Consider the following 22,301-nt stretch of genomic DNA (forward strand, 5'->3'; position numbering starts at 1 on the left):
AAAAGGGCAAAAATTGGAGAAAAAACAGAACTTGTGTAGCAGAAGTTGCCATGCTAATCTTCTAACACTCACAGGAGCCATTTTTCTGCTGGATGTGTACTTTTATTTTGGAAATCTAAGCACATTTTTCTGTTAAAAGACAGATTTTGGATGAAGTGGTTTTACTTGTTATTCCACAGCTCCAATTTTAAATCATCCTAGGTAATTGTTAGGTCAACATTAATTACCCTGTGAAAGGATATTAAGCGCATGAGTCTAAGCCGATGAAGGCATTATTGTCTTTTCTCAAACAATTTGACAATCCTACAACGTTGACTTTAGCACCTTTGGCAGGGATGACTCACTTCCTAAGGTGTCGACACTGACCACACCTGTTGACTCCCACAGAGCAAATACGTTAAAGCAAAAAAGACAATTACAGGACCTGACAGGGTTAACATTTCCATTACGTACAGTATCATTTGTTTATTATGGTAACCACACTGTAAATAGAAGTTGTAGGTTGTAATCACTGCGAAGAATTTCAATTTGGCATTTATTCAAGCAGGTAAAACCATTTACGTAAAGACTCACCTTCCTAAGAAGAGTTAAGGAGAATGCACCCTTAAGTTATCATTCAAAGGAAAAAGAAAATAGAAAGTGGTATTAAAGAATTAAAAAGGGAATCTTATTGTAAAGGCAGAAATAACTTTAAATGAGGTAACATTGTGACGGAATCACCAAACAAAATACACATACTGTAAATACACAGCAGTCAGGCGCCTGTGACTTTGCTGCAGGGCAAATGCTAAGGTGTGTCTGCGTACATAAATCAGGGAGTCACACTTGTAAACATGTGAACTACTAATTGTATTCCTACTCTTTTGTTGATTTGATAAATAAAATAATGTATTTTATTCCTAGAAACATCCGATTGTGTTGACTCTTTATTTCTAATATTTATTTTGGGAAATGTTTAGAATGAAACAGATGCATGCTACTGCATTTTTAAGCTAGTTCGCACTGCCTGTTCCTACACGGACCTGGACACAATAAAAAATGGCGAAAAAACACACAACCCATGATGGAAATACACCCAAGATTGTACTAAACATAAAATCTTAAAGACAATACTCACAAAACACACAAGAAAACTCATTGAGGCCTCATGGAACCAGATCAATCACCACTATGCCCTTTTAAAAGTTAAAGCTGTCTCAAATAGGGTTCGACATTAACATATTTATGGCCCATTTGAGTAATTTGGGTAACAATTTCTATGATGGCCTCAAAACTGAAAAAAAAAACAGGCCAAAATAGGACTTATTTACTTTATAAATGTTATGGGCTTCACACTACACCTGCTAAAATATGTTTCGATTCACCAGAGAAGCCCAATAATGCCCTGGAAACTTAACAGTTTGGCTATGACTCACACATGAGCAAACCAATTCTCTTTTTTTTCTTAATTTGGTGTAATTCTCTTTCTAATTCAGCTCAAAATGACATGCCACATGTATATTTGTATGTAGTTAACAACAGGCATATACTTTTCATTAAGTCACCTTCGACACAATTTAATTTAAGGTGAGACTGTGTTACTTTTGTAAACTGTGAAACAGGGAACTGTGAGCATAAATAGAAACATTGTATAATGATAATGCTAAAACAAAGTAGCCAGCAGAGAGGAATAATAAAGTTTGACAAGTAAGCTACAAAGAAACGTCTACCTTAAGTTTTCTAACATTAGCTAACATGAGTGGAGAGGATAAAACAGTTAGCCAAGTAAGTCAAGAATCTCATCTACAGAACTAACACAAGCTAACATTAGCAGAGAAGAATTAAAAAGTTAGCAAACTAAGTCAGGAATGTTGGTTAGACAGAAACATCTAGGCCTATCTGTTAGCCAACATTAGCAGAGAGGAATAAAAAATTTAGCAAACTAAGTCAAGAATGCTGAACTAGCTCGGTTAAATAACAGTAGCTAACATTAGCAAAGAGGAATCTATATGTTATGAAACTATGTCAGGAATGTTGGGTACAAGGAAACATCCATCTAAAGTTTGCTTACATCAGCCAACATTAGCAGAGAGGAATTAAAAAGTTAATTAACTAATTCAGGAATGCTAGTGACACAGAAATATCTATGCTTGCTAGCATACACTAATATTAGCTAAAATGAATAAAAAAGTTAGTAAACTGAGTCAAGAATGTTTGTTACACAGAATCTAGCTAAAGTTAGCTAATATTAGCCACCATAAGCTATGCAAGAAGAGCTGTAGCAACAAAACTTCTAAGTTTGCTAAATTTAGCAAAGTTGTGTGAATTATAGCTGAAGATGGTAGCTTAACTTGCATTCCTTTATGTAACTATTGAAAAGTTAACCAATGGACCAAAAATATAGCTTTTTATTTCACAATTGACATTCATTTAGTGGTTTTTTGGTCTTTATGGTTGAATGTTTATATTTGAGTAACTAGCTAGCTGTTAAGATTCATTACTGACTTTTTGTGAATTTTAAGACAGCTGGATTCACTTTCTCCTTATTTGGTGTGATTTCACTCTCCATTTAAAATGTACAATGACATATCAGTGCATTTCAACTTGAAAAGCTATTATCGTCCATCATTTTCTCTGTGTTGCAAACCAAAACCCTCTCGCAGACGGTTCTCAAGGTGAATCACAGAGAGCCACATGTGCAGCAGTTACAAATCAGATCAACACAGACCCTCTTGTGAGTCATCGTATGGTCTCAAGTCTGCTGAGGCCCTTTTTTTAAGTAGTCATGAAAATAGCTCCCCACAAGAATCCCCAAAAAACAGCAAAACAGGGCCATTTTGGCGATGACTCGACTGTGTCTGAGATATTTTGAAACTATTCTCTCACTCTGCAGCCAAAAACTCTGCCTAGGACAAGCTTCCCTGCCGCCACGCTCATAACAGGATTGAGTGAGTGTGCAGGATTTGGCCCGGAGCTTCCTCTGAGACAGTTTTTTTTTTTGCTGAGTCAAATGAAAGCACACGCTGAACAGCGAGCAGATGAAGTCACTGAGCAAAGTCTGGCTGATAGTGAGCTGACTTGCTGAACGAGCCGCCCTTGGTGCTGCTAACCTTGCCCTCAGAACCATGTGGAGTTTATTAACTGCTGGTGAATGACTTAGAAAGTGAGTCGGCCTGTCGTAAAATGTTTGCTGGAAGAGGGAAAATCCCCTCAGACTCTGCCAACACTGCCACTGACTCACAGATTTAGCTAGAGATGGCTTCCACACAGATATAGTTTTATATTCTTATCCATTTGTGGCAGCTGTAATGTTAAAAAATGTTTTTGATATATATTCTATATTAATTTTCACATTGTAATTATACTAATTGCAAAGGGCCTCCTTTAATTACAGTGTATAAGTATATGCATGCATTAGCATGATACACTACAATTTAATGCTCTCCTGTTTGGAAAGTATTGGAAAGAGTATGAAATTATATTATTTTATTTTTTTTCCACTGTCACTGCTGGAGTTTCCAGAAAGAAAGTTATTCAAATGCTAAGACATTATAAATATAAATATTAAGCATTTAAACATTAGAATTAAAAATGTACCCGTAAATAAAATTAAAAAGAAAAACAAGCTTTTGATAACTTTTAATCATCAATGTCTTGTCAATACACTACCTGGATGAAGTCTCTAGGAGGAGTTCGTTAAAGTATCGACCCTGTAAATGGCCAAAAATCGGCAAAAATCACCCTTTTTTTGACATTCAAAGTAAAATAGCTGACTTCCTGTTGGGTTTGAGGTATCGGTGCCAGAGGCTTTTATGTGCGTCTTGACCCCATATATATACCTACGAAATTCCATAGATCTAGGTGAAAGTAAGCTCTATGGGGAGGCCTTTTTGAAATTTTCTAGGGGGCACTACGGAGCCATTTTGGTGATCTCATGGCAGAGGCCCATAAAATATCAAATTTTTCACCAGACCTGACGCATGTGCAAAGTTTGATTAGTCTCCGAGAACATTTAAGCCTCGAAAAATGCAATTTAAAAGGACAAAGAAAGAAAAAGAATAATAATTTAAAAAAAAATAATAATAATTCCTTCTGATACAATAGGGTCCTCGGGCCCTAATGAGACTTGTGTCATGTCCAAAACTCAAAGACTGAATCAGGCACTTGTACCACACCAACAGTATTGCTAATACGTACTTACTGAGCATTTTACACTATTCATCCACTAACACCAAAATTACTGATACAAAAAGTATAAGAATCTGAATTAAATAGTAACTATAATTACAAAAAGCCACACAGAGGACTGAACAATTTAATCGAATAAATAATAAAGTAAACCAAAATCCAAGTTTGAATCATTTAAGGAAATAGAGTCACCTAGAAACCCACAAAGTTTAACAGGGCAGACTTAGGAAAACAGGGTTGTAAATTAGACATAAAGTAGATGAGATTTGGTGTAGAAATTGATAGATAATATGCACAAAGATAAGATCACACTCATTGCAAACTTCAGCAGTATTAGTACGAGCAGAACTCATCTTTGAAGGATCACACACTTAATGCTTAATATAAATCAATTTAGTAGCACAAATCTCAGCAGTTGTTACTTCAGTCTTTAGCTTTTCAAAAGTAATCCAATAATTAAAATGATTGTTTGGTTATTTCTTCCTTATTTTAAGATGTAAATCCTCTCTTGACGGTAAGTTTTGATGTCTCATTTAAGAGTTGCTTGTGTAATTGCAGTGAGAGTCAACGTCTGCGGAAAGACATGATTCATGACAACGTGCATGCTTCAATTAAAGGAAACACAAAATCCTTGTCTTTCATTTTTTGACACTAGATTTAAAATATTTTTCCTTGTTTTCATTCCTATATATGGAATATATATCCCATCTTTGCAGCTTTAGTTTACTTATGTTTTTTACTGTTTACCTGCTACCCAAAAATTGAGAGTAACCGCACTTCCCTTTCAACACTCATGAAACACAATTAATGACTTTCTGCAAAGCAAAAGATCTTTTAGACTTACCGTATTATCGTGTGTTCCAAAACCAAAGTCCATAAAAGCATAGAAAGCAACCAGAATTTAAAATTGTTACACCAAATGACATTTAAAATGTAAAACTTTTGTCCATTAATACCACAGTGTTTTAGAGACGGACTAAAAAACTCCTCTCCACGGAAATACTGATGATTTATCTTGACTGTAAACTGCTACAGTGTACATTATCAGTGAAAATTACCCCAGTGATGACTCGACTTGACTCACTGAAGCTGTTGACATGTTCAGGGTCAGATTCCAGCGAAAGGTACAAGGATGCAGTCATTGACTTTTACAGGAAAACTGAGGGAATTTCTAGAAGAACGAAAACACACTTCTGAAGAAAGATCAGAGATGCTGATGGTTAGATCTTAGCCTTAAAGAAGGAAATGAGGAATTATCTTTATCAAATAAGCAGGAAAGCACTGGGGATTTCTGGGTCTGCCCAACACCTATCTATCATATTATTAAAAAAAAAAGAGTAGGCAGAGTGTGACATTTAAAGACCAACTGCCGAAACCAACATGTACATAGGTGTGACTCGTTGTGTCTATTTGTGTCACGGTGTTCGAAATATGAGAGAATAATTATAGACTTCTTTGGAAAGATATGATACACAATTCCAAATAAGTGAAGTAACTCTGAAGGAAAATGATCAAAGTGATGATTGCAACATTATTGTTCCTTATCACATTTCAGCATCAGGGTTTGATCACAAGAGGGCGCCCTAATCCACAACTAGTCTTTTTACGTTCAGATAGACGACATGAGAAGAAAAGCTAATTACTGTACTTGTGTAAGGATAAAACACAACCTTTTTCTTCTATTCCACAATCCTGACGGCACTTTAACATCCTCATTGAGAGAGCTCCATTACAAAACTAAAGCTAAAGCTTATGTTTTAAAAATTGCAGCTGAAATGGGAACAAAAACATTGGAGAAAAAAAACCCTCAAACAATAAGAGTTATTAATTTAATTCCTGTGGAGTTTGGACAAACTAACTAAAGGGTTGTGTAAGCTAGGTGTGCATACTAAGACCCTAGCATTAGCATGTCTTAGCACAGACTACACTACCTTTTCTGCTTTAAAAAGATGCTCAAACTGAGTTTATGTATGTGTAGGTTTATGTGCTGTAGAAACAAATTAAAGTAAGCATATTTGTAGTTTTGGAACAATAACATTAATTGCTGCAGAACATGAAAAGTGGTACTTAATCAACAATCCTTTTCAAGCAAGTATTATACTGTAAGCATATATATATATATATATATATATGGGGGGGTTTTTTAGCAGTAAGCGACCATATTCGGAGGAGTGGGCAATGTTAGTAAACACTAATGAAGTATCCCAAATCTTTAACTTATTCACTACTACCTACTCACTAAATAGTGTGTTCTTTGTAGTTCACTACTTTTCACAATGCATTGTGGGATACTTTAGTCCGATGTATGGTAAATAATAAGTCACGCCAACCATTCAGACTGCAATACAAAATGCTTTATACAGCTAATGCTAGTGTTAGCTTGCTTAGCAAGGTGCATTTGTAAACTATGGTAAGAGTGATATTAATGTTGGCTAGCAAAGAACTTGTTTTACATAAAATGTAGGTTTACTTACTGATAAAAAATAGCTGACTTCTTAGTGTCTATAAGTTTTTTTAAGTGGTCACAACTTGTCATATGCGAGGTACCCAAGCCCTAAACATGCACTTCTTTGTACACTGCTATATAACTCTTAATTTAATCATTATTTACTAAATTATTATAATACTGTATTGACGACTTGAAATGAGCGATTAAGACAATTACCCCTTTAGAAAAATGTTTGCCGAGGTAATAAATCACGTGAGAAGTTGGGCAACTTTCTCACAGACTTTCGTACAATCTGACTCGTCTGCAAAAACAAGCGAACACATAGTTGCATATTTGAATTATCATCTTTATTTGTTTTATTATATACTTTGTGTTTTTACATAAAGAGACATTTCTTTTACACATATAGATTATATGGTTAATTTGTATCTGTATATATGTACACCTTAAATAAATCTTACACTAACACCAAGAAAATAAAACATTTACAGTGCAAGAATGTTCATTAGTGGCCAACTTTCACAGTTGCTTACCCTGGTAAACCTCAATCAATTCCAAGCTCACATGTTTAACTAGTTTGCCTTTTTGTCTTTTGTTTGTCCTCTTGCCATTAAAGGGAACTTTGGAGAAAGTAAGAAAATTGTCTCGATAGGAATGGTATGGAATGGAAGTGTAAAGGTTCAGTATGCACATATGATAGTAGCTATTTGTTGAAGGTCTACCAAACTTAACAAAATTACCTCTTGACCTGTTAAAGCCAAGTGGTTTTCTTTGCCTGCAAATAACCCTTGTAAAAACCACAACCTGTATTTTTTTACATTGTTAACAAACAACATAAAATGTTGTAAGTAGAGAGCTTTGGTGATGCTGGTGAACTAATACCTTTGGAAAGACCCCAGCTAGTTAGTTTCCTGTTGTTCTACGAAGCTAACTGGGTTGTTGCTTTAATGTCATATTTACCGCACTGACACAAAAGAAGTGTCCATCTTCTCTTCTTAATCTCTAGTTCAGCAAAAATGTGCATTTGACAAAATGTTCCCCTTCTTTCAATAAGAGGGGCGTGTATAAACTTGAGGCGAGGTGTGATCAGGGGAGTGTGTGGGCGCTACAAGAGTGAGAGCGAGTTTAATGGCGAATGTGCACAGGAGAATTTCACAAAGAACATGAGTCATCATGGAGGCCTTAAATTAACTCTTTGAATCTGGGTTGTGGAAATATACTCCATGAAAGTACACCACCTCCACCTGTGAGTAACATAGTATTGTTGACGAAAGGATCAGAGTTTTTTTTTTTTAACCTGTACATTTGCAACATTTGTCAAATGTCAGAAAAGGTGGTGTTACCATCAGTAAGTCCTACTGTTGTTGAATTTGAGGAAGCAATTTGGTCTTTAAAGAATCAGGACAACTTTACTTACGAGATGTTGAGTAGTCTAAATATACAGTTTAATGTAAGCTAACGAGATGTTGAGTAGTCCGAAAATACAATGTAATGTAAGCTTACGAGAGGTTGAGTAGTCTGAAAATACAATGTAATGTAAGCTAACGAGAGGTTGACTAGTTAAAAATACAGTGTAATGTAAGCTAACGAAATGTTAAGGAGTCTAAAAATACAATGTAATGTAAGCTGATGAGATGTTGAGTAGTCTAAAAATACAGTGTAACATAAGCTAAGGAAATGTTGAGGAGTCTAAAAATACATTGTAACGTATGCTAACGTGATGTTGAGTATCTGAAAATAAAGTGTAACGTATGCTAACGTGATGTTGAGTAGTCTGAAAATAAAGTGTAACGTATGCTAACGTGATGTTGAGTAGTCTGAAAATACAGTGTAATGTAAGCTAACGAAATGTTATGTAGTCTAAATAAATGCCCGTGTTTTTTTGCTCAATAATACTATGATACTTAGGGCCACCAAGCATAATTCTGACCTTTTCCATCCACTATTACAAAAAAGAAATAACTTTTAGTGAATAAAATACATGTGTTGACCTTTCAGTTCTTGCAAAAAATAAAATAAAACAGGTGTTTTATATTTACAAAGTAAAACCAATGAGTTCTTGGTGTTGCCTTCTGAATAGATGCATAAAAGTGAACATATATAGTTGGTCTAAGCTCAGCTGTACAGTCAGTGGGTAACCAGCCCAAATTCCTCACATGCATTTTTCCTCACACATTCAGAGAATCTATTTACTATTATTTTACAGTTCTACTAAGCTGCTGTACAGAGGCTGTGTTGAGGTAAAGCGGGTGTTTTTCGGGCCAGCTCTAACAGGAAAGGGGCTGCGGAAAAATGGTCCCCCCACTTTTCCTTGTGGGGTTTTGGAACACGTCAGGACAGGGAGGACAGCGGGGGGACAGACGCAACGACGACACAAACAGTATATTGCTGTTAAATCTGTGATTTCCACATTCTATGTAGCTTAAAGAGAGATTGTGTTTCGGATTTATATTTCCAGTATAAAACACAGATTGGTGTATATTTTTTTTTGCAATTAGTTGCAAAATACTGGTAGTATAACCTCTATTCATGAGTATAAGGGATGGTTATTGTGTGATGACTTCAAATGCAGATTGCACACATGCACACAAAAGCACCTTTGATTAGAAAAGAAATCGCACAAGATTGATAGATATCGTTGACCATACATGTTGACATTTTCTACACTGAGACTGAGCAGTGGTTTGCATTAAGAAAACATGTTTGAAAAAGTGTACATTTTGGTATACAACTTCTTAAATGTTGATTGGTATTATTCACCTCCAAGTGTCTATTTCTACATGCAGTTGACTCCTTAAAACTACTAACCAGGAGCTTGACTAGCCGGTGAGTTGAGCCCAGTTCTACAGTGAACAAAGCACTACACATTGACTAATCTAAATCAACCATGACGCTTAAACACTGTAAGTTCTTTTCAAATGTATTATTTTGACATCGACTTCATTATGGACTTCAATGAGTCTAAAGTACTCATGCCTTTTTTTCAAACCAGTGAAAGATATTCAAGGCTAGCATATATTTCGAGAGGCTAAACTTCAGTGAGGCTTTTTTTTTTCTCGTGGCTTTGTCACTCGGTGCGTGTGAAGCATGAAAAGTTCTGCACAATCAGAAGGTGTGTTCAGTGGCAAAAGAAAATAAATAGGAGCAGATTCTAGAGATGAACTAACACTGCTACAGTACTTCTACTGCTACGTCTATGTATTTCATGAAAATGAATCCCAAAAGATAAAAAAAAAAAAAGAAGAATCCTCTGAAGAGACATTCAGTGGTGAAAAAAACGACATCCGGCAGGGAAGAGGGGGAGCTTGAATTCGTCATTCAGACCGAGCACACGATGAATTTGCAAATAAGAAATAACAAAGAAGAAGTTCGTCTGCCCGGTGAGAGTGTTTCGTCCCTCGTCGCTCAGGCGCAAAGAGTCTTTTTCGCTCGATACCGTCGGATAGGAAAAACGTTTGAAGCTAAATCCTCATCCACACAGTCCGCCATTTCCTCCTTTCAAAATCCTACTCACTCTATTGGCGACAGTCTTAGTTTGTGTGTTCAAATATGCTCACAATCTCAGCTCAGCCACTGCATTTGTTATTAAGAGTTTTATACAGTGCATGTTTTTTTTCACAGGTCATCCTCCTCAACCTGCTAGGTGTAGTCTTGATTCCAGCTCATCTAGTGACTCTAATGGCATGCATAATGCTTCTATATATGGCTGGTACACCTACAACCCCCCCTCACCTGCCAATTAAATAACAATAATAAATAGAAATCCACTCAGGTTAGGCCTACGCTAAACCAGCCAAGCCAAAGTCTCGTGTCCTTGTTGGTTTAACCCCTCCCTGCCACCACCTGCTTACTGAAAACAAAGGTAGATTCTTTATGTTATTCTCTTCTCAGTCATCCCTAGTCTTCTCATATTCCTGGGGTAAAGGATCACAAGGGTCAGGTGAGAGCGATGGCGGACAAGAAGGATGGTGGTGCCGGTGGTTGTTTGTGGTAGTGACGAGGGAGAGGAAGCAGGTCCTCGCGGCGTCCTCACACGGACACCGGACAGGAGATGACCTTGTCCTCCAACATGACGCTGACCACCAGGAAGACAAAATACAGCATGAACATGATGAAGCCGAGCAGCTTGCTCATGCGCCACTTGCAGGCGGCGATGGAGATGATGACGAAGAGGAGCATGAGGAAGAGGAGCACGATGGCGCAGAAGAGGCCGTTGGAGCTGACTTGCACCGGACTCATGCCGCTGAAGAAGGACCAGAGGAGCCAGGGGAATGGGAGTCTGTGGAGACACAAACGAAGGCATCATGTAGGAGGAGACATTTCTACATACAACTCATCAGCAGCTTATTTGTTTTGCTGTTCTAGTATTACTCCTCACCTTGCTGCACAGATGTACTGTGATAAGAGAAGAAGCTGTGTGTTATAACAGCTGCATGCCCACACACGTAGCCACCATATCTACGCTCTCCCAAAGGACATAATGCAGCTTTGCAATCCAAGCACAATACGGGCTGATTTCATAGGAAACATCAGCCTACTGGTGCTGCTCAGCAATCAGTGGGTAAAATCTGATGCTGAACTATAAATGCCATGGATGTATTTGGCAGGACTACTGTTAACCCCTTGGGTTTCACACATTAAGCTAGAGGTGTACTCTGAGCTCAGTATACTGTGACATCACTGCTAGGGGTGGATACAGGTGCAACCATGTAGTGCTCCAGGAAAAAGCCAGCTGCTCTTTCTGTTACTTGGCTTTTTAATGTTAGGACTGAGGTTGAAAATCGGTGAACTGGCCCTTTAATAGAGCACTAGATCAGTGGTTTTCAAAGTGGGGGCCGCCAGGGGGCGCTAGGGGGGCCTCAGAAAATAGGAGGAAAAAAAAAAAAAAAAATGCAAAAAAAAAAAAAAATAAGTTTTTTTTTTTAATAACCATTCGTCCTGAACCTAACAACACGTTAACTGCCTTAATCTCGGATTCTCAAATTCAGCAATACAGAAAAATGGCCATGATTGCCCGAAATGCGTCCTCTGTCTGGAGACCCTCTCAAACGAGTGTTCAAAGCCTTCGAAACTTCAGCATCACTTGATGCAAAAACATCCGGCAGAGGCCGATAAAACAGTAGACTTCTTCAGACTTTAAGAAAAGCATTTGGTCAGGCAATCTGCTGCATTCACACAGCAAGCTACCGTGCCAAGCGGGCCCTGAAGGCATCATTTTTAGCCTCATACCACATTGCTCGTGCTAAAAACACAGTTGGAGAGGATTTGATTCTACCAGCTACCAAAGACATTGTCCGAGAATTGCTTGGTGAGGATGCTGCCAAAAAAATCGACACTGTCCCTCTCTCTGTTGTCTGTGGGTTTGGGGGTCCCCAGCCAGATGCTAATGCTGTTTGGGGGGCCTTGGCATGAAAAAGTTTGGGAACCCCTGCACTAGATGACAATAAGTTTATTAAACACTACAGATATTGTATCTGCGCTCACACCTCCCACCCAATGCAACAACGCGATATCGCCGGAAACCAAAGTGATCACAACATTAAGATATTTGGCAACTGGAAGAATGCCGCAGTGATGACTTGGAGCGCTGTCACAGCCCCATGTTGTGACGCAATTTGTTTCATTTCCACGGAATGTCCACACCCTGCAAGCTCACAAAAAGGCATTCATGGGTATGGCGGGGTGTTGTGGGTGTAATTGATAGGACGCACATCCACATTATTGCGCCATCAGAGAATGAAGTAGTGTGCGTCAACAGCACATGAAAGCTGAGCCATTTTTCCTTATCAATATCAATTAGATTAAGTACTTCAATTACCAGCATGATAAATAATCATGATCAAATAAACTATCAGCATGGGAAGAGGCTACTGCACAAGTGAGCATGTGTTTTCAACATAATAATTTGGTTAAAATAACACATTTTGATTGATGCATTTCCCTTACAACAGTAAATTATGATGATGTTAATTGCTGATCTGCGACTGTGAACGCTCCTTTGTATTTAGTTTGTTAAAAAATGTGTCCGATCTGAATCAAGCTTTCCACGTAACTAGCCAATCCCAGCGACTCTGTACAAACTAGCGTCATCTTGCTTCTACATGACTTGTGTCAGCAGCGTGCACACAGAGGTTGTGTCAGTCAGGTGCTATGGCAACTAGCAGTACATTTCCTGTACCTCCTTTAGCAGACATATACTGCTAAAGAAGCAAAAAGAAGGAGGAGAAAAAAGCTACAAAGAGAGCTCTGAATAAAAAGAGGGATCAGACGAGGGGCTGAAGAGCGATGCAGAGGATGCCTTGTTCCTTCTTGACAGGTAACGGTAGCTCTAATGGTAGCACTAAGCTAACACCTAGAGTTAAAAGGTGGCCCACACCAAGAATCATAACTATTCTGATAACTTTAGTAGTATTTAAACATTTGGCCAACAGTAAAGTGTACTTTTGGGAATAAACAGCATCTCTCCTCTCTCTCTCTCCTTGCCCCGCTGCTGCAGAGAGACTCACCACGCAACGGCTGCACGGCACACACCAGTTGCAGAATGCAGGTATGCGCATGTTTGGTGAAGCGGAGTAATACAGAGAGGAGGAATTTTCATGTAACAGAAATAATGACACAATGTATGACCAGATTCTATGATTAGGCCGACTGATTTCACTGTCCTTTTATGCCCATTATCACTGAGAGAGTTGCTTATTTGGATCAACCAATCACAGCTTCTGAAAGAATGCGTCATACCTAGCAAAGGGGTCAACCACGCCTCCTCACTTATATAAAAGTTTCTGTCCCTTCCTTGCTCGGAGTTGCTCTGAGAGTGTTCCTAAATCGCTCCTAAGCTAGGACTCGTGTTTAAGTTGAGTGAGGAGCTTTCAGAGTGTTTGATAATACGGGCCCTGGCTCTCTGCTGGCAGACTTTGGCAAGAGGCATTGCCGCAGTTTGGTTAATAACCAGACATCTTTTAGTGCCTGTTATAATTTCGGACCAGTTAAACTTTCCTGATCATCTTTTTTGTTCCCAATTTATATAATAAAAAACTTATGTTGCATGTTTGAGCGGTGTTGTCCGTGTTCTCAGAATAGGCCTGAGCATAAACCCAGTAAGCAGTAATGCTCTGTGTCAGAACCCAAATATAACAAATCCATACATAAAGAAATGATCATGCTCAGGTGGCGTACCCGACAGTGATGTCGAAGATGTTGGAGCCGACCGAGCTGGATACAGCCATATCCCCCAGACCCTTGCGTGCCACGATAACACTGGTGATGAGGTCAGGGATGGAGGTTCCAGCTGCTAATATAGTCAGGCCCATAATCTCCTCTGTAATCCCGATGGTCTCTCCAACCTGCAAAAAAAAGGAAAAAAAAAAAAGGAAACTAAGCTGAGGGGTAAATAAAAAACGTAATCTTTTGTTCCGGCTATTTTTAATTTCCTTGTGATGCTTGGGAGGCGATGGAGGTGACAAAACTCCAGCTCTGAAAGTCTCTTTGTTTTGCAAAACAGCTGTAATTATTTATGAGGGGGCAGATTATAGAATATGGAAATGGAGACAAAAGACTTCATCTTGCCTTTGTTGTTTTTTGACAGGGATTTATGCCTATCTTAGGATTTTATAAAGTTCACATGACAACCTTTTTTTTTTTTGCAGAGTCACGTAACAGGAAGTGATTAAATCTTTGCGTACCTGGTGAGCCCACCACACCATTAGGTAGGAGAAGCCTGCGATCCAGGCGATGGCACCCAGGAAGGTGATGGGGAAGAACTTCTTCGCAGACTGAGTGAAGACGAGGAGAGAATAGTGGATTTAGAGACACAAATAAAAACTGTGTCCAAGTGATGAAAGTCGTGTTTTTGAGAGCTCCGTGTTACACACTTGTTTCCTGACGTCAGGCAGCGTCAGCCACAGGGGGAGGACGATGGGGATGATCAAGAGGTAGGTGAGGCGCTTGCGGTTGGACTCGGGCCAGGACAGGCTCAGAGGCTGGTCCTCCTCCTCCTCATCCTCGGCCTGAGGAAACAGAGCGGAGATAAAGGAGATAAAGGTTACAAAAATCCCCTTTTTCTCATGTTTATGTGTCCACATACAACAATGCAGTGTAATCACTTGACCATCTGGGAGTAAACCTCAGGTAAATATGCGTTGAGTCATGCTTTTTGCTTGTTCGTAAAGGGGGAAAAAGTCAGAGTGCCTCCTTCAGCGTGATAACTTGTCTCATTGGGATACACCTCTCCATAGCAACTACCCAGAGAGGCAGGAGGCACTCTTGCAGCACAAGCACTTCGGGAAGGAACAGACAGCACCGAGGTCTGCGGAAAGCGATGGCAGGACCTGGACGTGCACGTGCCTTTGCTCCGCCGTGACCTTAAGACAGAGGAGTCTGATGACTGTGATTTGGGAGATTGCAGTGGGGCCTGAGGGGGCTCAGCCTCTCCAGTCATCAGGGGCTCATCACTGCTGACTGCTGACGCCGGCTGCACAGAGGCAGAACCTCCCCCCCCGGGGTCTGATTGGACCTGCCACTGGAATGCCAAGCGAGCCAAAGAGCGTCACCTCGCTGCAGATCAGCATCATGCGAGCTGTCAGCGTGTGAAGATGACACATTACAAAGGCAGCTGCAAGAAAGACGCTTGTAATATCTTTTTATTTCTTGCATGAACCTGCTGCACTTTTAATTAAGCACTCTAAACTTAACGGTACAACAACAAAGCCTTCTGAGAGTGGAAAGATGTCGTGCGTCCCTTTGTTTCCAATTATACTGGATGCTATGGAGCCAAGGGGACCTGCAGGGAACAGGTCCACACATGCAGATGTGAGCAGAACACATTGATGAGGGAGAATTTGTGTCTTGCCCTTTTGAGAGCCGAGGTGTAAAAAAAACAGATTGGGAAGGAAACATACAGCCGGACAGATGTTGATAACAGATGCGGCTTTGTAAATAATAATTGTCTCCAGAAGCTTCAATCACACCAGCGAATACTGTTCAGAGAGTGAAGCAGAAATCTTGAAAGATGGCTACGGCACAAATCATGAATCATATGGAGCTTATCCTGCTGTGACAGCTACTGCTGCCTGGTAACCTTGGTAATCAGAGCTGCCAAACAAAAGGCAGCGCTTGCATCGCTTATGCTCGCCATTCTGATTTCTCCTCCTCTTCATAGCCAGATGGCTGCATTGTTGTCCGTTAAAAGGAGCTGAAACCGAAAACGTGAGGCTTTAGGAACCAAATCCACTTATTTTATTTTAATGTGAATATATGAGTGTTTTTAGGAGGATAAAAATAGCCACAGCAGTTTCTTATGTTCCAGTAGAAAGAGATGCAGTTTATTGCATTGCAGTTTGCCCTGCAGCTCTTGCACAGATTCGTTGTTCCTCGCTGAGTCCGTCACGGGTCTATTTATGTTTCCTTTAACTTGCTTTCTCTGCTAAAGTTCCCCTCAGAGCCGCTGCACCCGACTTTGAGCGAGTGGGTTTTCCAAATGCCAGACCCTTGGGGGCCCTTCCTGCCCTACGGTGCCTCAGTTGGCACCACTGCCACCTCAGAGCTTAAAGGCACTGACTTTTACCAGCCGCCACAGAGCTGCGAGGGGAGGCGTGACATTTGCTATTTTTTTTTAACTTCCCAGAGGGGAGCGTGTGTGTGCCGACACCTGGTGTGAGGCAACGCTTTCAAATTTGGTGACCATACATAACATATGATGTAAGCACAGCTGCACAAGGCACAGGTGTAATGCTTATACTGTGTATTAGAAGTGGATGCAGCAACCCATTCGCTTCTAATCTTTTTTAATCATTGTGTTCTGCATTTTGGGCGTCGCCATCTTGTTTGAAGGACTCATATTCTGACGACTGGATGGATACACATTGCTACGTTTCCAATCTTTGAATCGATTGGCTATAGTCTGATGACGATATAGCCTCTGGGGACAACGGTGAGCATGCCGGGCGTGTCCAGTTTAGCCAGCAGTTAGTGATAAACAACTTCCAGTCAAGGCCTCTTTTTCCGTGCGTGTTGCATTGTTTAAAGTCCAATCATCAAGTTGAGAAGCGACCTTGCATTCCGATCAAAAGAGAAGCGAATTTTGCCCCTCTAGATACGTCAGCAAGATCAATTTCTTGGTTAATTAAATCCCCCAGAGGAGTGCCCGTTTATCGGTTTCTGGGGAGTTGGGAAATCTTGACACAGCTTTGCACAGGTTTGCATGCAGTTTGTTTAAAAAGAGTTGAAGAAGAAGCTAAATCATTGTCAGATGTTGGGAGCTGGGACTTTTACGTCACTCGCGATCGACATTCGTCAAACTGTAAATATAAACATGGCTCCGACTCCGCGTCCACACACCTCTGTACTGAAGTACCGGCCACTGGTCCGCAAAAAGCCATAATAAAAAATTTGACTCTCTTTCTCCTCGTCCTCGTTATTATGCTGTCGAATTCGCTGGCTTCCACGGCACATCAGTTTATACATGAACCTTAAACGCTGACTTCCATGGCAACCATGTTTGCTTACGTGCGACCGCGTGCTGCGCGTAGTCTTTGTTGTTGTTCTTTTGCGCACGCGGGTCAGTTCAGGACCGTGACCAGTTCACACTGCGATCTGATATTCGCCACATTTTAAAAATTATGTGAGCATGAAGGCCTGCAGTGTTAATGAAGCTTAAGGTTAGCGAAATGTCAATCACTGGTAGCCACGCCCTAAAGCATACCCTATTTTACTTTAATACCAAATGGACATTATTCTTTGTTGAAAAGGCTTGCAACTAGTATTTGAGACCATGAACTCATTTGGAAAATGCTACGGTACTGACGTATTCCATCTGGTTTAATTTGTGCAGTCAGTAAAGTCCCCGCCCCCCGCTGGCCTGGAGGAAGGCTGCAGGTGTAAGAAACGTCACAACAAACCATAGCGCTGCGATTAAAAGGACGTGGTTCTCCTCTTCCTGAGACGTCTGACATTTTTTACACTGATGATTTACCTTTTCGGACGTAAATCTTATCAAATCTTGGCATCTGATATTTGGATTTATGGCTTTAAACTTCTCATACAATTTAGCAGAAGCAAAGAGATATTCGAATCTGATCTCACTTATCTCCACGAAAAAGCAATAACGCACACAGATCATTTCAGTTGTGATCCAGGAGTTAGGATGAGTCATAAATTCCGGTTTCCCTGTGTTTCTCAGTATGTTATCAAAGGACGTGATTACAGGAGCTTTAGGCTTTTAGAAATAATCACGTTGAGTGCTGCAAGAAGAAAATCCTGCATATATTTTTTACAGAAAGACAATTTGCTGTGCATCATACCCTGAATGTGCTCATAAGTCATCTTCAGGAGAACGCGGCTTTCTAAAATTAGCACGAGATAAATGTGCATTATGCATATGCCCTATATTATTGCTTTTATGAAACATACACCCTTTTATTTTCGTAGAAATCTTACAATATATGATCATTTCTCTCATCACAGGTCTCAAGAAAACTTCTGCAAGATACTCTGACCTTAACTTTCACCTTATTCCCCAATCTTAGTTGCCAAGGCCTCCAGGAGGGATGAAAATATTAGAATGAGGTCTCGGGTGTCGTATGAAGGTGTGAGCTGTTCCCAGCTACTTCCTGGCTGACACAGACAGGTGCACTGTGGGACGGATCTCTAAAAATAGCCGCATATGAGACTTTGGCATGCCGATAAGCGCCCACCTCTTCCAAACTCAGTGAATCACCACCTGGAAAAGGTTTCTATGTTCCTTTTAGTCTTCCGCCTTCACCTCAGAAAAGTTAAGTTCTGAGACGAGTCTAAAAATTGTCTGAAGCGGGCTGCGTATTTTTTGGACACGAATATTTTCAGCTTCAGGAGAGACAGTTTTATCTCTCAAGACTATTATTAACCCAAGAGTGAGAGATCAATCTGAGAACAAGTTGGTGCAGTGGAATAGATCAATAAACACATGGTCATGTTGCGAAGCAGGGCACGTCTTTTCTTGTGCAGTCTATTCTGAGAGCGTCCTGCATGCTCCCACTCCAAGCTGTATTTATAGGTACTGTATCTTACCTGGGAGGAGGAGTGCTGAATGTCAAAGTGCTACAGTGTCTATTTGGGTGCAGAAAGATCAGATTCAGTTCCTACATTTCAGAACTGTCGAGCAGTGTTTCACTAAGACAGGGCGTTGATTCAGAGGGCGACCGTGCCAGATTAAAATCCCTACAGTTCCTATAGTTTGATTTAGAACTTAGTACTGATTAAGATTATTATCATTTATTCTGCTGCCTTATAACAGATTTACAAGTATTATAATAAGTATTGACATTGGATTTCACTTGTGCGCCAAGGGGGATTCAGAGTAAAACAAAGCGGGCGCACACTTGGCAAAGTTCAGAGTCGGCTCCTGTTTTCTAAGTTTTGAATATGTTCCATAATGATGCAATACGGAAAAATAACACGACCAGTGCAGGCATGTATAGCACAGGTACAGGTACAGCTGCACTCCTTTATTAAGAACAAGGGTGCTTAAGTGGCTTATGTTTCTGTTGTGTTTCTTTCAGAGAAGCTGGTCACGGTGTGTTTTCTGCGCCTGGGAATTCATCATTACCTCGTCATTGCCAAAAGATCTTAAAGGTATAATAAGTAGGATTTTCAGAGAAAAATAAAATATAGACTTTTATAAATATAATATAATATAATATAAAGCCTCTGTATCATGTGTGTTGCTAAGTGTGTGCGCAGACCCTTGTGAGACCCTTCCCTCTGCATCTATTCTGTTGTTTTGCTTCGCACGGGACGTTTTCAGAAGGGGCGCTGTTGTGGTTCCCTGAGCCAATCACAGTGTATAGGTGAGTGTGGGAGTGGTTCATATGACCTACAAAAACAAACCAGACCATCAGGACATGATTGATAATTTCTTTATAGTTATTTTTAACGCCTGAAATTGATGGTAGGGGGTAGGAAGCGATTGCTGCCTTTGTTTACATTTTCCAGGGCAAACATTTAAAAAGTGTGTGATTTTTTGTTAAAAACCACCACTTACGCATGTACAGGACAAAATCAGCAAAGAGATAAGAGGTTCGGCTTTGTCCACAGGGGGCGCCAAAATCAACACAAACCAAAAGCTCCTCATAGGAGCTTTAAAGTTAGTATTAAGATGATCTTAGCCTCAACAAGTTGAGAAAAATTGGAATCGAAAGGATTATGACTGAACAAACATGAATGATGTATCTATGTGTGTTTTAGGGCGTTTTCACATTAGGCAGATTGCTTCATACCGTACCAGAGTACGGTTGCCCCCCCTCTCCTCTCAAGAGTACACAGGCAGTAGGACTCAGCAGAAGGTGGCGGTATGCACCTCGAAATCAATGAGAACAAGAGGAGTATCATCAACTATGTAACATTGTTTATGTTGCCGTTCCAGTGTAGAAAAGCGTGTGAATTGCATGATTCCAAGCCCATACAGTGGAGCCCACCTTCGCATTATGCCTACTATTATTTCTCAAGAACGACCCTCTCACCTACATTCCTACGGTATCAGCCATGGCCGTGCAGTTCAGAGGATGAGATTGGAGGTGCTGGGCATATACGCGGATTTCAGAGGAGACTTTATAAAAAGCAGTCCACTTCCGTGGTTTGGTACGGTTAACTTTCACATCTAATGCGTACCGTACCCGAGTACACATGAACAAAGAGCACTTTTTCAAGTGGAGTACGGTACAGTGTTCACACTAATTAAACAAACTGGACTTTGGGGTCAAGTGTACTTGGATCCGGGCCCGGGTCCCGAATGTGAAAGCCCCCTTACAAACTCCCAACAGCATATTAAATCTTCTCTAGCTTGTAAATATTTTGCATACGATTTCTGAAATCAAATTATGTTTTAACAAACTTTCACTGAGCAATCTCAGATCCCATCTGCTATAGTCTGAGGACATAGTAGCCTTTTGGAGTGATGGCCAATTTCTTAGGGCTTTTGTTGCAGCCATCAGCTTTTTGGGTAAGATATTTTTTGAGTGCCAAGACTTTTTCCATGCACTTCTTATTGTTTACAGTATAACTTACAACCTTGAAAATTGTGTTGGAGTTGAGGGATGACTTCTATTACCGGACTGTTAGCTTTTTATCCACCTCTACACACATATCTGCTTAAAAATGCTGCTAACTTGAAAAAAGGTATCAGGGTTCAGTGTAACTTGGGGTTATTCTTAGACACGGTGATAATCCAGCAGGATGGCCGACACGTCCGTCTCCTGGGCCTGCTTCGCTGAAAGTTTAGGACTTTGAATCGCTGCCCTCTCGCCTCAGGACCGTCTGCTGGCCTGGTGGGTCGCTGCATCCCGCCGTCACCGCTCATGCCAGCACAACTGCTGCAGGGGCCATTCCGAGGCTCCGTGCCCGGCCCGCGTGCCAAGACTGTATGTGTGTTTCTGTGTGTGTGTGTGTTAGGGCACGTGTTGTGTGTTCGTTTCCAGCACCCAGCGGTGGGCAGCAGCAGGTGAGTGAGGAGTGTGATTACAGAACTCGGTGGGACGAGGCGGGTCTTTGACAGGTCTGGCTGAAGATGGAGGAACTCGCCTGAGTGCATGCTGGGAAACTACCAGCAGTAGTGACCGGTGCCATGGCCAGTGCAACCTTTGCATCAATCACACTCAAGGTGGAACACAGACACAGATGAAAGGCATTAAATATTCATAAATGTCTCTCTAACTTTGATTTCTGTCTCTTTCTTTGCTGCCAGGTGAAACCGCATTGTTACCCCACTTCGTCATTGTGTTGTGAGTGTATGTGTGTGATTACTTACCGTTTCCCCCTCTTGCCCTGCTGTTCCATTCATGGGTGGTGTCACTTCCACTTCCACGCTGGAGCTGTTAGGGAGGTTCTTATCTGTGGGTTTGAAGAATAATTTGAGTAAAAAGCTTTCACGGGAACAAAAGGCGTCATCGCCTCAAATAGACACGAGCGTGTTAGATTGTATGACGTAGACAAAGGTATGAAACATCCCCTCAGCAATGTTAGGTCGTTAACACCGTCAAAGCTGAGTTCACGTACTGTAAAATATCTCATACTTCCACTTGTACCTTTTATGGTATTTATCTGACAGCTATAGTTACTATTGATGCTGCAGATTCATATACTTTTGTTTAATTCTGAAAGTGCAAATGTCAAAGATCTTTGGTTCTCTTTGGCACCTATGGCGATAAATGGTAATTGGGGGAGCACATTTCCCACATATCCAGACAGTGTTGCTCGTGTGACGTCCACGGTTGGCTCCAATTGTAACTCTTGATTTTCCTCACTGACGGTCGCTTTCCTTTTAGGACTGTTTGCTTTCATCTGATCGTCGAATTTGTTTCTTTTTCTTTGGATTTTCACTTTTTTTTAAAGTTGTATTTGTAGTCATCCATCTTTTCTTTGTTTGTTCAGCCATAGTAGATTACCGTTTACTCGCAACGGCATGCCATCCCCACTCTCTTACTTACCCTATTTCCGACTCAATCCACTGTCCTATCAAAATAAAAGCATCTTTTTTCATCTCTAAAAAAATAATCATTGCAGCAGTGGTACTTGACGAACTTAACTTGATATAAAAACAGAAAATAAGTTATTAATTTTAATCAAAGAAGCAGGAAAAGTAAATGTTTGTCATTTTAGGGGGGCACTGGTTTAGCTCAGTGGTTAAATCGTGCAACCTATATACAGAGGCTACACC

The 22,301-nt window shown here is 40.5% G+C and overlaps 1 protein-coding gene across 1 annotated transcript in view; it reads right to left on the reverse strand.

Annotated features, from left to right (window-relative positions):
- Positions 1–6,941: 6,941 nt before the first annotated feature.
- LOC138601134 (sodium/potassium/calcium exchanger 2-like) overlaps positions 6,942–22,301 on the reverse strand; it is a gene marked incomplete at its 5' end in the record, with an annotated part of 53,507 nt that continues 38,147 nt past the window's right edge. Inside the window, 5 exons of the mRNA XM_069672716.1 lie at positions 6,942–10,895; positions 13,793–13,959; positions 14,299–14,388; positions 14,488–14,622; positions 21,393–21,475. Coding sequence (XP_069528817.1) covers positions 10,646–10,895; positions 13,793–13,959; positions 14,299–14,388; positions 14,488–14,622; positions 21,393–21,475 — 725 coding nt within the window. The remainder of the gene's footprint in view (positions 10,896–13,792; positions 13,960–14,298; positions 14,389–14,487; positions 14,623–21,392; positions 21,476–22,301) is intronic.

This window comes from Semicossyphus pulcher, unplaced genomic scaffold (genome assembly GCF_022749685.1).
Source record: "Semicossyphus pulcher isolate SPU_LCO1_2020_fin unplaced genomic scaffold, fSemPul1.0.p SCAF_21, whole genome shotgun sequence".
NCBI lineage: Eukaryota > Metazoa > Chordata > Actinopteri > Labriformes > Labridae > Semicossyphus > Semicossyphus pulcher.